The sequence below is a fragment of the Rhinolophus sinicus genome, chromosome 16 (assembly GCF_057876585.1).
Source record: "Rhinolophus sinicus isolate RSI-liver-muscle chromosome 16, RSI-T2T, whole genome shotgun sequence".
NCBI classification, from domain to species: Eukaryota; Metazoa; Chordata; class Mammalia; order Chiroptera; family Rhinolophidae; genus Rhinolophus; species Rhinolophus sinicus.
In genome coordinates, this window is record NC_142516.1 from 186,267,806 (window position 1) to 186,283,433 (window position 15,628).

Sequence of the window (15,628 nt, forward strand, 5' to 3'; positions counted from 1 at the left end):
ATCATTTTAATAATATATTTATTGGGCATCAGAAGTACACACTGAAGAGAGACAATAGGATAAAAATGATAAAGCCCTGGATTAAAAAAAAAATCAAAAGACCTAGGTTCTATCGTCCTTACTGCTATTTACTAATTGATATAATCATAGCAAACCTAATTACCCTAGCCAAATCTCAGTTTCTTCATTTGTAAATGATTATAAAGATGTCTGCCTTACCTCTTGGGCATTTGGCAGTTCTAACAAGGACCTCCTTTTTGAAACCTCGTTTTCACACCACCACTCTTCTGGTTTTCCCAGCTGTCGCTGAGCATTCCTTCTTAATCATAATGGTTCCTTCAAACGCAGGTCTTCATCAGGGTGCAGTCACCACAATTTCCTCCTCTCATTCCATGTATACTCCTTGGGTAACCTCATCCATACTTACATCTTGAACTACATATATGCTGATGATTCACGGAACATTAATGGCTGTTGAGTCCTATACCCAGCTGCCACTAGCCATCTCACATTTATCATGTCGAAAAATCAGATTAATCCTCCCCCCATCCCATCCTGTTCTTCCTTGTATCAATTATGAATTGTCAGAACTGCAAAACCTCAGTGATATACAAAAATAAGTGTTTATTTCTCACATGACTGGCTAGATGTTGACCTTGACTGGATTTGTTTAAATGTCTGGGATTGGCTGGCTGTAAGATGATGTAATTTGGCCAACTAGCCAGCTGGGGTGTCTTGGCTTGTATCTTATTCACCAGTGGGCCAGGCTAGGCATGTCCTTCTCGGGATGACAGCAGATGCAGAAGGAAGCCCAATTATGGAAGAGCTTTTTTAAGCTTCTGATCTCATAACATCAGCAGTTGGTCACATGATGAGACTCATAGTCAGTGGGTAGATATATACCCAGTGTGGGAGGGCATTGTAATGACACATGGCAAAGGGCATGGATAGGCACAAGAATGAAGAATTGGGACCAAAATGCAAACTATCACACCCCTATTTTTACAAACCAATTAACTAATGGCACTACTTGGGGAGCCATCCTATTTCCTCCATTCTCCTTATTATTTACTCGTATATCTAATTGCCACCAACACAGGCCATCCTCCATCTTTTTTTTTTTTTTTTTTTTTTTCTGTCTAGTACAGTCATTCTCTCTGAACGAATTTATAATTTTGGGAGAGAGGCACTGCACTAAAAAGGCAGACCCAGTCTATCCTTTTCCTGTCAGAGACCAAAGAGGGAAGTACACTGAAAAATACAATGTGCTGATGAATCTCAATCTTTATCTCCAGTTCTGATATTTCAAATGCCCACTTGACATTTCTATTTCTATATCTAATGAACATATCAACTATACATGTTCAGAAAAGAACATTTAATTTACACGCTCCACATGTTCCTTCCCCGGTCCTCCTGAATTCAATAAACTGTACCACTTTCCACCTGGACACTCAAAAACCTAAAAGTCATTCTCGAGTCTTCCCTTTACCTTACCCCCAACAACCTATTTACCAGCACACCCTGATGGTTGGGCTGCCAAAATAAAATACCAAATTCATTTCTGACTATTTTTTGTAGCATGGCCTAGCTTCCAACCGCTCTTCCCGTTTCAACTCTTCCCTCTGTACCTCAGCCAGGCTCCATATATTAGGCTAGAGAATCTTTTAAAAATATACATCTCATCATATTACTTCCCTGTTCAAAATTCTCCAATGGTTTCCCATTGCATTAAAACTAAAATTCTAATTCCTAATGGGGCTTACAAGGCCGCATGTACTCTCATCCCTGTCTACTGTTCCATCTTTCTCACATAGTATTCTCTCCACCTGCCCACCTCCTTTCTGTTTACTAAATATGTCTAGTTCCCTCGCACCTAAGGGCGTTTGTAACTGTTCCGCTGTAGAATTCTCTACCCCTAGCTATTACCTGATAGCTTTGTATTTCACAACTCAGCTTTCTTACTCCTCAGAACGGTGTTCCTGAATCAAAATATAAGTTAACCACACACCCTTCTCCCCCAGTTACTCTCTATACATTATCCTGTTGTATTTATTTTTTAACACATCAATCAGTGGAATTACCTTCTTTCGGTTTATTTCTTTATTTTGTTTATTGTTTGCCTCCCACTTCTCAAAACACTCTATGCTATACCACCAACCAACTTCTAGTTCTATGAAATGTATTAACGTGGTTTCAGGCCTCTGTGAATTTTCTTGGGTTCTTCTTGACTGGAACATTGTCCTGCTCACCCCCTAACCCTTAACCTTCCCAGACACCTAATGACTCAAGTGAACTCCAACTGTCCTTTACCATTCAGCTGAATCATCACTTTCTTTGGGGTCACTCCTTCTTCAGTGTTAAATCTGTGTTCATGCCTCTATTCCTGACACTGCTGCCCTGCATGCAATTATTTGTTTACTTTTTTGCTCCCTCTTTAATAGATGGTGAGAAACTTAAGAAAGAGGATAATGTTGAGCAAAATGCTTACTGTGTTTCCCCGAAAATAAGACCTAGCCAGACAATCAGCTCTAGTGCATTATTTGGAGCAAAAATTAATATAAGACCCAGTCTTATTTTACTATAAGACTGGGTATAATATAACACAATATAATGTAATATAATATAATACCAGGTCTTATATTAATTTTTGCTCCAAAAGATGCATTAGAGCTGATTGTCTGGCTAGGTCTTATTTTCGGGGAAACACGGTAATAGAAAATAGGCCCTCAATGTAAGTGAGACAACATCTTTGAAACACTTTGAAGACTGAGAAGTGTTACAGAAAATGTCTTTATAGAAATCTAAGACATTATTATTATTGTATCAGATTCTAGTGTAAATGTGTATTCTTTTCTAAGTAGCTAATGCAATGCAAATATTTGTAAGAAATCCATATTACCATAATAGTATAATTATTACCATGCCTCTGCTGAGGCATTAATACCTAAAGCCAATATTAAAATCTGGTCCTAGCAAGGATACCATATACAATATTTACAAGTATTAATTAATTTAATCGTCATGATTAAATGATGGTCCTACTATTATGTCCATTTTACAAATGAGGAAACAGAAGTACAGAGAAATTCAAGCACAGAGCTGGAAGTAGCAAATCTTGTCTTCCAAACTAGGCAGTTCAACTCTAAAACCTATTCTTTTAATTTCTATGACATATTTAAAAGCGAAAACAAGAAACCTGTACAAAGGTAAAGATACTGTTTGCATTTTGGGTTCCCCCCCCCCTTTTTTTAGCTATGTTAACAGAGTATAGTTTTATCTAATTATTCTGTATGCAAAAACCAAGTATGGCTTCCAGATTCTTTGTAATGGAATTATAAGTATATTAGGAAATATAAAGAACACAGCAATGTTCCTTATCTACTTTAAATGTTAACTGACAACTAGTAACTCACAAGCCATAGCTTTCAAAACACTGGCTTTCCAACTCAACTGTCCTTCAATTCAGCATTTTAGGGAAAATAAAAATAAATTTAAAATAATTATATGTGACACATTGGGTTTTATTCGTTCATACTACAGTTGCAAGACATTGTTGAATCTTTGTATAATGGGTGTATAAAATATTCTGTGAAACTGGAATACTCATATAGATTTCACTTAGAGATAATAGAATAAGAAAGGTAAATACAAAAACATATGCATTTAAAACTGCCTCCCCAAATTAAGTATCCTTAATAACTTCCCTATTACTAATTTAACATAGTTATATATAAAAAAATACTCATTCAGAAGGTAGTATAAGACGGGTTACCTGCAAATGAAACAGAACTTTTTTATTTTTTTCTATTTCTGACGTTTGTGACTGCTGTTGCTTTGCAATTTGCTTTACAGCATCGGTCAATGAAGATGTGTCTTGTTTAGCCAGAGCTAGACAAAAGAATGAAGTGCATGACAAATTTTAATGCAAACATTTGAAGAAAGTTATGTTTCCTTACTCAAAGTCATAAAAAATGTGATGTTTTTTCATAAATAAACTAAATTTAGGGTTGGTTCTCTTCCCTTTCTCACTGTAAACAGAGCCAAAATCAAAGACCATAATAAGAGGCAATTCAAAATCGCCTACTGCAATGCTACCTCTGTTTCTTTATGGAACAGTATAAATATTTTGATTGTCCCAATTGTTTTTATCCAGACCACTTGCACATACACTATAATTATACTGCAACCATAACAACGATATAGCAATTATAGCTGACAGATTCTCATTATAGGCCTGCATTTTCAGGTGGTTGTGCCTTTTCTAAACACTGAGTTTCTTCCTGGAGAAATTTAACAGCTTCCCTACATTCAAATTTGTTATAAATTTTAACATAATTGTCCTATCGTATATACTTCTTTGTTGCTGTTTATCTTTTAATTATTTATTTCTTAGGATTACTTTATTACCTTCTTCAAGAACTCCTTGACTCTTCTTTTCTTTGTTGTCTGACATTCTTCTGTGTTTCTTTTGCCCTTTTGGTTCACCTTTCTATAAAATATTCAATATAGGTAATTTTTCACTTTTCTTTTTCTTTTTTTTTTCTTTTCATATATCCTTGTGATCCTAAAAGTAAATTAGTTGCCAAATACCTTACAGAAATGGCAATGACATTTGATCGTTAGTTCCAAAAATTAAAATACAATGGTTAAGTGAGAGATATGGACAGGAAAGTAGAACTGTACTTGAACCTTGGTTCTCCAGTTTTTCAGCTGTTAGGATCTTGAGCAAGTTTCTTAACTTCTTTGATCATCAGTGTCCTCATCTACAAAACCTCACAGGGTTGTTATAATAATTAAAGTAATACATGTAACATGCTTTACACAGTACCTGGCATACATAGTGCGCAATAATTACCATGGATTAGTAGCTGGTACCTTCAGTACTGTGATGAAATGGATTCTAAAACTACAGCCAGAATCAGGGAGAACAGTGCCAAGTTGGATTAGCAATTTCTGCCATGGGTATAAGATATAGAAACTGCACTCCTGTCCAGTTCTGTTCTGGCTAGGGTAAGCCCTATGCATGTTTAAAATTGTATTTCAATGTATTCTATATCTAGGAGTAACTGATAAGATGAGGGGGTATTTTTCTCCTTTGAAAGATGGAAGAGTTCTTTCCCCTACCAACACAGTTCTTTCCCCTATCAGCAAATGAAGGCTGAGTTGGCAGAGTAAAAGAAATTACCAGATTTAGGAAAAAGGGTATCTGAATTTGCCTGTCCATTCCTACATAAAGGAGATCATATAAGTTTGCATGATTAATAAAAGAAATGTAATGTTGTTAAATACTTCTGAAATTGTCATCTCCTTTTTAACATTTGAACATGTGGCTTTGTTTTCCATTTAGATGACATCCTTTTTTAAAAAAAAATAAATCTTAATTGATTTTTATAGCACCTGTGAATCTTTCCAATCGTAAAAAAGTCATGATAAACTTTGCAAGCCAAAAGAAATAAAATGCTGCCATAAAAAGTAAGGCATGTGTAAGGAAGCTTCTACAAGGAAATGTGCAAAATCATTAAATGTCTTTCCTAAAGATGGTTAAATACAAAGTACTTGTATGCTAGTTACATGTGTTTTCCCAAAAATAAAATTTTAAAGAACTGAAAGTTGATATATAAGCAAAAAGAAAAGAACAACAAAGTTAAACTGCTTCCTAAAACAGGAGACTCAAATCTATCCAGAATTACTTGATCAAGCTAAAGAAATCCTGAGAGCTTTCCTCGGCAGAGCCATAATCAGCCGAGAATTTATTTTTCTGTTTCTCCATGCCCCTTCCTTCCTCCAAATCTCACTTCAGACTTGCTTCCTTTGAGAGGTCGTCCCTGATACTGAGCCCGTTCACTCTGTTCATGCCATTATGTTATGTCCTTTCTACTTAACATACAGACTACACCAGATTAATGGTAATATATCCAAATCTGATTTCTTCTCTAGCTCTTTTGTATGGATTTCATGATCACAGACTTTATCCCTCATTCTACCTACCTATCTTGAAAATGCATGCTCTCTGTATACTTTCTGTTAGTTCTCTCGGTAGGTTATAGTGGTAAACAACTGCACAGTTCTTGTCTTGTGTCTGACAGTTTTCAGTGTTTTAGATAAAAAAAAACAACAACAACAGAAGCAAACATCATATAGTGATTATTCTGTGCCATGTGTCAGAACTTTACAAATATTAATATTAACCTTCAAATATTATCTCATTTATTCCTATGAAGTAAATACTATTATTCTAATTTTCATTTAACAGAGACCAAGAAATTTACCCTAAGTCAGATAGCTTTTAGTATCAGAGATTTTATGTGAATTCAGGTAGTTTGGCTCCAAGGTTCACATTCTTAACCAGTATGCTAGACTACCAAGGTTATAATTTGTTTAAGGAAAAAGCCCTGTCTTTATATACCACTCCAGAATCCAACTACTTTTCTATTTCTGTATTGCTGAAATCTCGCTTTAATCAACCCTCTCCTTCCCATTCCCTTGACTTCCCCCATTTCTTGTTAGGGGGGACTATTTCATTAAGTCCACTCACGGAGCCACTGCAGTTCTACAGACCTGCTCCAGGGGCCTCAACACCACAACTTGCACAACTGAAGAGACTCAGTGAATTCTCCATATTCCTGTTAAGTCCTCTCTAGGTCAGTTACCTTTCTGGTGAGTCCCCATTTCTCTCTCCCCCACAAATCACAGTGTCATCCCCACAATCTGCCTAAGAACTGTGGGCACTATTCCCATTCAACCCCACATCCCTGGTAACCTCAGCCTCAGGAGAAGCCTAAGACCCCCACGTCATCCTCATCCTGAAGACCCATCCTTATTAGGCTCAGTCAGTCCCCTAATTTGATATGTCACCCACTCCCCAATTCTTGTATATCCTTCAATTGTAACCCCTGGATCTCTTGATCCATCTTCAGCAAAATTGTCTCTTATCTTCATCCTCTTCAGTGAGCTTTCCCTTCACTGTTTTTTTCAGTTAGAACTGAAATCCTCCAAAGATACTGCTTTGTCACCCTCAAGCTTCTAAGTCTGGAGATGAGGCACTTTTCCTGTTCTCTGTTACCACTGCCAAACTGCTATCCTCTCCTCTCCCTAAAAATACTTAGTGTCTTTGAAGTTCACGCCATCAGACTACATAAGCTTTACTCTCCCTGACTGCTTCATTGTGATTTCCAGATCTCAGCTCCTCACTCCTACAGTACAGCATCCGACTCACTGAGTCTCTGTTACTACTCCCCTTACATTTCTTTGGGATCTCAACATTCACACCGATGGTACTTCTAATATCTTGACCGCTCAGTTCTTTGACGTTGTCTCTCATCCATCCTCCCCCAACCACCCACAGGTTACTGTTACACCTCTTCCATGTCTCAGATTCAAACTCTTCATTTTCAGTTCATTCCTCCGAGCATTTTGACCAGAAGAGCTGTTCAACCACATTGACTCTGCTACATTTTCAGGATCCCTCAGCCCATCATGTATTCACTTCACTCCTTACCTGGCTTAGATTCCTTTGCATTCACCCCCACTCCTCTTAGAGCTTTCTCCCTGTCCTACTTCCCTGGGAAAATCCCAACCAGTTGCTTTGCTGGAAAACACTCACCTGTGCTGTGGGCTCATTTGAAATTCAAGCCCAGTGTATCAGTGGCCCTTTGATGCTACACCCATAGGATTCACCAAGTTTTGTAACTATTTCACTCCTCCTCTGTCTTGAAATATTCCACATCTTCCCCCCCCACCACCCCTTTTAGTTGATAACTCAGCTTCTTATTTAACTGAGACAGCTGGAAAAGTGAGTTTGGTAAATCAGCCCACCTACCAGTCTTCCTGCACCTGAACCCACATCTAGTCTATCCTTTTCTTACAATGAATAAAGTGCCTTTGCTCAATGAATAAGGCCAATCATCCACTTGTGTACTCCTTTCTCTTCCAATCAAGATTACTCCTCAAATATTCCATTTACAGAATTTCCCTCTACCTTAGTCAAACCTATTATCCTGAACATCCCATCATGAAATCAACAATAACCACCTTTGCTTGGCCCTATGACCCCCTTCAGCTATTTCTTTCTTCTTCTTGAGAGCCAAGACCCTTGCTGTCTACTTCCTTTCCTATCATGCTTCTTGAATCCACTGTAATTAACCCTTCACCACTCTACCTTAAGAGTTCTATGTTGTATACTTGAAACTAATATAATATTGTATATTGGGCAGGCCTGGTGGCTCAGGCGGTTGGAGCTCCGTACTCCTAACACCAAAGGCTGCCAGTTCGATTCCCACATGGGCCAGTGGGCTCTCAACCACAAGGTTGCTGGTCCGACTCGACTCCAGCAAGGGATGGTGGGTTGTGCCCCCTGCAACTAGCAACGGCAACTGGACTTTGAGCTGAACTGCACCCTCCACAATTAAGATTGAAAGGACAACAACTTAACTTGGAAATAGTCCTGGAAGTATACACTGTTCTCCAATAAAATCCTGTTCCCCTTCCCCAATAAAATCTTTAAAAAAATTAAAAAAATAATATTGTATGTCAACTATAATAAAAATAAAAATTTTTTAAATAGGCAAAGTTATGCTGCAATAATAAATATCCTCAAAATCTCAGTGCCTTAAAATAATGAAAGTTTATTTCTTATTATATTATATGTCAACACTAGGCTGGCAGGGAGCTTCTTCCCATCTAAGGGAACTCAGGCTGATGAAGGCTCCATCTTGATGAGCTTCCACAGTCAACATGGTAGAGGGAAGGACACAAGGCAAGTCATGCTGCCACTTAAAGTTCTCTGCCCAGTAATGGCACAAATAACATGTACTTACATTCCATTAGTCAAAGCCAGTTCGTGATCACACCCAACTTTACAAAATAAGGAAGTTTCTTCCATTATATGACCAAAGAGGGGTGGAATCAGAATACCAGTGAACCGCCCTAATAACAACCACAACCCTAGTGCTGCTCTTTTCCTATATAGAGCTGTGTGCCCATCTCTGCCAGCCAGCCTCAAGATGCCAGCATGCTTCAAAGCTTATGGCAAATTCACTTGGAAGAGATTGCAGACAGATATAAGACAGGACTTCCTTATGCCATCTGTTCGTTATCAACAGGGCTTTCGTAGCATCTTTTCTGGGTTCTTCAGGAGTAGAACACAGGCCTATAGTAATCCTTGTTTGCAGGAAAATACCAGAGTTGAATGTGAGCTAAGCGTGTGGGTTTTCCCCTGCTGGGACTTACAACTGCAAAGGGCAGGGGCCTTGGTACGTGGCCGAGGTGGCAAATACGACTATATCCGGAACACATACTCTGAACCGCCGTGCTGCATCATTAAAAAACAGATTCTTTTATTCTTCTAAGCATTGTATCTCCACTAATACAACAAAAACTGAAACTCACAGTTTTCATTCTTTCAATGAGAATCATTTCAAGGCCTGCTTCAAAGAGCCCCACCGTAGTACTCTAAACTCTCAAACAGCAATAAAACGCAAGCTTGTAAGAAAAATATAACATAAATATTTAAACTCACTTTTATTTTCAATGGTCAGCTACTATATGGCTCATTGTCTACAACCCACCTTTTTAGAATCATGTCACATAATATTCCAAGTCAACAATATGTTCAAGGAATCGTGACGGTGGTAACTTAGAAAAGCCATGGATATATGTCAATCTCATCTGGGAAGCACGTGCTTTACATTTATCTTCCAATTTAAATAATGAAGTGTTTTATTATTCTCACTCACTCATGAGGTATTGCCTAAAGCCATACAGATGTGAGGAGGGATTAGAATTGACGCCCGAATTAAGTTATTATCTAGTCTCTGCCAGTGGAGCTCTCAAGCTGGCTCCCCATTTCCACAGCCAGTAAGAACTCACCCACAGGCCATTAAAGAGTGTGAACTGCCCCTCTTTGCATCTGCTTTTCTTGGATTTGGCTTCTTTATTTCACTCCTTATTCCTTGTTTCATCTCTTGCTATCACCACAAACTCCTCAGGCTGGGCCTTTGGCTGACCCGACTTCCCTTCATGACTATAATTTGCTCCTACCCTGAAGACCACCTGCTTCCAAGTATGCCAGGTATATAGTATACACGATGCAAATGGGCCTTAGGGTGCAGAACTGTCACAGATCGGTTGGCTGACATTTCTGACAGGTTTCACCTATCCCTCATCAGCCAGAATGAAACATAAACTTCTCAGAAATTATTTCTTGCCCAAAATAGAATTCCATCACCAATGGAAAGACACATCCTCTCTGCTAATGTCATTCAGTCTTATGCTTTCATTTTTAATGGTGGCATTTACGTTTTGTAGAATAATTCTCTTTGCAAACTGCCTGCTAAAAGTACGATTCAAAGGCTGAATTTATGGAACACAAAACAGATAGCTAGATTTTCTCATGAGAGATTTTTAGAGCTTTCTAGTTAAGAAAAAAAAAGTTATTATTAAAGCATCTTTGATCTCCATGTTTGCACATTCAGTGGACAAGTTCAGTCATCTTTCTTGAACAAGTCACGTCATTTGACACATTTGATCATGTCCACCTTTTTGAAACACCATACTTTTTGGTTTTCTTTGCTGGTTCCTCCTTATCTTTCTCATGTATGTTAGAATGTCCTAGCGCCCAATCCTCAGGCCTCTTCTTTTCCCTATACTCATTTTGCAGGTGGTGTCACCCAGTTCCATGGCTTTAAAATCCACTTATAGGCTGACAAGTCTGAAATTTTTATCTCTAACCTGAACATCCCTCTTGAGATCCCGACTGATACCAAATTGCCTACCTGGTATCTCCCCTTGGATTTCTTATAGGCATTTCAACTTCATATGTTCCATCCTAAACTCCTGACTTCTCTGTCCATCATTGGTGTCCATCACCACCACCACTAAACCTGCTTCTTCAGTCTTCTCCATCTTAGTAAATTATAAGTTCATTTTTCTTGTTCAGGCCCCAAACCCTGGAGACATTAGCAGGGAGGTCTCTAAAAGGGTGTAGTTCCCAGGGCCACTGAACCTGACTTGCTTAACATAATCATAAACAAGAGCTCATCGTCCATGTTTTGTAGGTCCTTTGGAAAATCCTCCCCAAGTGTGTGGCCCGGGACTGTTGCCCCAATTGTTTTACCCAAAAGACAAGCCAGAATCATGACTCTTCTTTCTCTTACAAGCGGCATGGAATTCTTTTGGCAAAACTCATTGGTTCCATCTTCAAATTATATTGCAATCCAACCACTCCTTACCATTTCCAAATACTACCTTAGTTAAGAAGCCTTTCCTGGTAACTCCTAATACATGACTTGCCCTCCTTCATCTTCCATTTCCTTACCCTGTCTCATTTTTCTTTTATAGCATTTATCACCACTGATATCTTATATATTTGTTTCTTTTCTTGACATCTTATACATTTGTTTCTTTCCTACCTTCTTTTACTAATGTAAGCTCCATGAGGTCAGAGATCTAGAACCTTGCCTGGCACATAATAGGTATCTGATTGTAGTCTATCTCCACTCCAATTCAGTCTGCTCTACTGACAGAATGATGCTTCTAAAACACTGTTCCGATCATGTCAACATTGCAACTGACCTTTCAATTCTCTCTCAGATGTCATCTTCTTTAAGAAGTCTTTCTTGATCTTGCTGAGGTAGATGTGGTTTCTCACTCTTTAGTACAATTGTTTCTATATCTTTATAATATCATCACTTATAACAGTACAGACCCTAGAGTAAGAGAGAGCTAATCTTGAATCCAGGTTGTGCCATTTACTAGTTTATTAGGTACATTCTTTCCAACCCGGGCCTTAGGTTCCTTGTCTGTAAAATGGGAACAATAGTAGTGCCTTTTCCATTAATATTATTGTGAGGACTAAATAAAATACATGTGAACATTTAGCAAATTCCTGACACTCAACAAATTTTTATTCTATTTCCATTATTTTATACTGTATTTCTCTAATACACTGTAAGCTCCAGAAAGGCAAATACAATGTCTTACTCATTTTTGTACTCTCTAAAGTATTTGAGAAAAAAATCTAAAAAACGCAGAAAATTAGATTCACACAATAAAAAATAAAGTAATGGTACTTCTTGATCTCTATTTCTAAAGCAACATAAATTGAAGAACTTTTGGGTGGCATTTATGTAAAACAACTATTCATGAAAGGATATCTGCTTTAAAATTGGGAAAGTTTTAGTTTTTTTCTTGGTCTCTACTGTAGAATAGACAAAAAATAAAAATGAAAACAAACGACTGCCATCTACTGATAATTCATTACGATTGTACAAATCAATGAAAACAAGAGTTTAGAGCCTAGATGGTACCAATTACTCTTTCACTCAAACCACCCACATATGTGGGTGCATATTACATGCAAGGCATGGTAGGGAATATAAAGATGAATTAAACAACTCTGATTCCAAAACAAACAAAAAAAACCTACAATACTTATAGTATTTGATAGTAAATACCCAAACATTACATATAAAACAAAATCATTAAAACACTTTCAACTAAAAAAGTAGTTTTACAGAAAACAATGCAATAAAACTATAATAAACCACCATTCTTCTATATTAACTATAGTCAACATTTATTGAGTACTAAGTAACCAGCACTTTTAAAGGTGCTTTTACATGGATTATCTTTTTCCCCCTCAGCACAATCCTACAAACTAGATTTTTTTTTTTTTCCCTATATTTTGTAGATGAGGAAACTGAGACTTGGAGAAATTAGAAAGTATGCCACAGGTCACATATCCATCTAACAAGCAGGAAGCATGGAATTTGAAACAATTAGGATCCAAATTAACATTTATTAAGTACTTAATATGTAATAAAGCACTGTGATAGGCATGATTTGTGCATGATCTCATTTGAATTCAAGAAGTAAGCCCCTATACTTGGCCCTTGGGAGGAAATTTGAATAAGAACGTGGTCCCAGCTTTTGGAAACTCACACTTGACACCTCCCTCCAAGTTAATGAGCAAAATAGAGCAAGACTGCCAAACTTCACTAGGGCTTTTGAGAGCTCTTGGCATAGAAGAAGTAAGAGAAGGCAGTTGTATATGTGCACCCACGTCACATAAGCACCATTGTTCATTTTGAATGGAATAGATATTTAGAATAGATATTAGACAACAAGGAAAGAAAATTTTTGTAGATAATTTTCACATAAGTATGAAATTGTTGTTCTGTAAATGGGAGGGGGAGTTTAATATTAAAGCTGATGTTTAACTGGATAAGCTAAAAAAATTAACCTGGGGAAAGATGAGATAAAATTTTTTCCTGGAATCAAGGGAATTTTAAATTATATTCTATATTTGTCTATATATTATGTTCTATATTGACTCTATCATTAGCATGATAGAATGTGTTCTGGGTGGTTCAATTCTAACAAATCAAAGAAGCATAACCGGAAAAAATGTGACATTGCACAATTGAGTAAGAATCAATAACACATACTTTAAGTAAAAAAGACCAGAAGTCTTTTCAACCACGTCTTTTCAAGAAGTTATAACATCATCAGGGTCATCCAAAAGGAATTAATTGAATCATTAAAAATATATTGCGTACCTGTTATATGTCAATGTCTTAGAATCTGCTCAATCTAGAAATCATACTCTCCTCTGGCTAGGCAATGAGATTCAAGTTTCAGAATGCTGAAAATAGAAAAATGAAAAAAAAAAAAAAAACCCCGGAAGATTTGTTATAGTCCTTAATTTCCTATCAAAGACAATATAGACAACATTCATACGTTACACACGTTGCTTATAGATTTCTACCCAAGGTGGGATTTCTCTAATGTATAGAGTGTGCTGGACTACCAAAATATCTTGTTTTGGAGTATAGACATACAAGGATTGGTGTAGAGCTTGAGCCGAAGCTTTAAGAGATACCCAGGCAATTGTTTTTTTGGGGGGAAATGTATATATAGACCTTTTGTGAAATCCAGTCATATTTACCTGCATGTCTCATTCAGGACAGTAAGAGGTAAGGTCTTTTTTTTTTACTCTATAAAAAGTAAGCATGATTTCTAAACCAAGAGAAGCTTGTAGTAGCTTGAAGGGTACCCCTCACCAATATATCCATGTCCTAACCCTGAGAACCTGTGAATGTGATCTTACTTGGAAAAAGGGTCTTTGCAGATATAATTAGGTTAAGGAACTCAAGATGAGATAATCCTGGATATAGAGTGGACACAAAATTCAATGATAGTTTAGACTAAATACGCAGTACCAGACAACATATAAAAATAGAAGTCTGACTCACAGCCTGCAGCAACCAACCCAGGAAACCAACATCCACCCACCTATTAACTGCAATAACCAACCCAGACCACTATCTCTAGTAACAACCCAGGAAGCTAAACAATAACCAATGTAACAGTTGAGCCAAAATGGCCAGTGCTTGATTAATAACTGACAGCTTCCCTAATTTTTGTCCCTACTTCCAACTTGGGACCAACCAGAGAAAGCCAAATATGCCCCCTTAACCAATCACATAGGATGCCCTGCTTCTAGTTAGTTAGCCAAGCTACTAGTTAGCTTCCCCATGTCAAAAGCCTCCAATCGGGGCATACCTGAACATGTTTCCACTATAAAACTTGCCCACTCTTCTGCTTGCCTTTGAGTCTCTGCCAAAACACAAGTGACGGTGGCTGACTCCCTTGTTCTAGCAAGCTCTGAAGAGACTTTTGTTTGTTCTCATATAGTCAGCCTTTATCTCCACACTGTCCTTCTATGAGAATGATAGAGGAGATCTGAGACTCAGACACACAGGAAAGTAGACCATGTGAGGACAGAGCCGTATGGCCTCAAGTCATGTAGCCTCAAGCCAAGGAACACCTAGAACCACCAGAAGCTGGAAGAGGCAAGGAAAACCTCTGAAGGGAACATGGTCCTGACAACACCTTGATCTGAGACTGCTGCCTCCATAACCACGAGACAATAAACACATTTTTGTTGTTTTAAGCCATCCAATTTTGGTAATTTGTTATGGCAAACTTAGGTAACTACCACAGCTTTTAACAAGAAAATGTGCTATATATATATATATATATATATATATATATATATATATATATATATATATATACACATATACATATACATATATATATCCTTTCCTGGAAGTATCCATAAACTTTAGTGCAAATGGCTTAAAAACAACTCTTCAGTTTTTGCTGTTTTTTAAATCCCCCTTTTTCTCATGAGATTTACATGGTAACATAAGAATGGGGATTTCCCCAATGGTTTCCCCTAATACAGGCATTCTCTCTGCACGCAAATGCTCTAAGTCTCTGTGAAAAAGATAGTCAAATAATTAAAATGTAGGGGATACAGTAGACAATCTCTAAGTCTAATTCCACTTAACCTCTAACAATTAACTCATTCTATTTCCTTTGTAAATCATAAGCTAATTCCCCTATCACGCTGAAAGCTCAAGCTCAATGCTAAATGGTTAAGAAGCTACTTTTCTAGTGACTCTGCCCATCTCTGCTACCAGCTGACCTGTACAAATCTGACAGTGAGTTACTTGTGTTTCTTCCCGAACCTGTTTATGCCAGTTGTACTTGTTACTGTGCTTTCATAATTTAATTAAATGTTATCCAAGCCAATGAAACAATGTAGAAATAAAATTTG

General features: G+C 37.4%; 1 protein-coding gene across 6 annotated transcripts in view; it reads right to left on the bottom strand.

The window, feature by feature from the left end:
• The window catches only part of CCDC122 (coiled-coil domain containing 122), a 36,231-nt gene that overhangs the window by 18,171 nt on the left and 2,432 nt on the right, over positions 1–15,628 (bottom strand). For 4 of the 6 annotated variants that reach the window (XM_074329321.2, XM_074329323.2, XM_074329318.2 and 1 more), the window contains exons 2-4: positions 13,560–13,645; positions 4,411–4,492; positions 3,776–3,891 (exon numbers count right to left, since the gene is read on the bottom strand). In XM_074329321.2, the coding sequence (XP_074185422.2) occupies positions 3,776–3,891; positions 4,411–4,456 (162 nt within the window). In that variant the 5' untranslated portion in view covers positions 4,457–4,492; positions 13,560–13,645. Of the gene's footprint in view, positions 1–3,775; positions 3,892–4,410; positions 4,568–13,559; positions 13,646–15,628 lie in introns of all 6 variants that reach the window. The other 2 variants (XM_074329320.2, XM_088793023.1) reach the window with 2 other exon arrangements.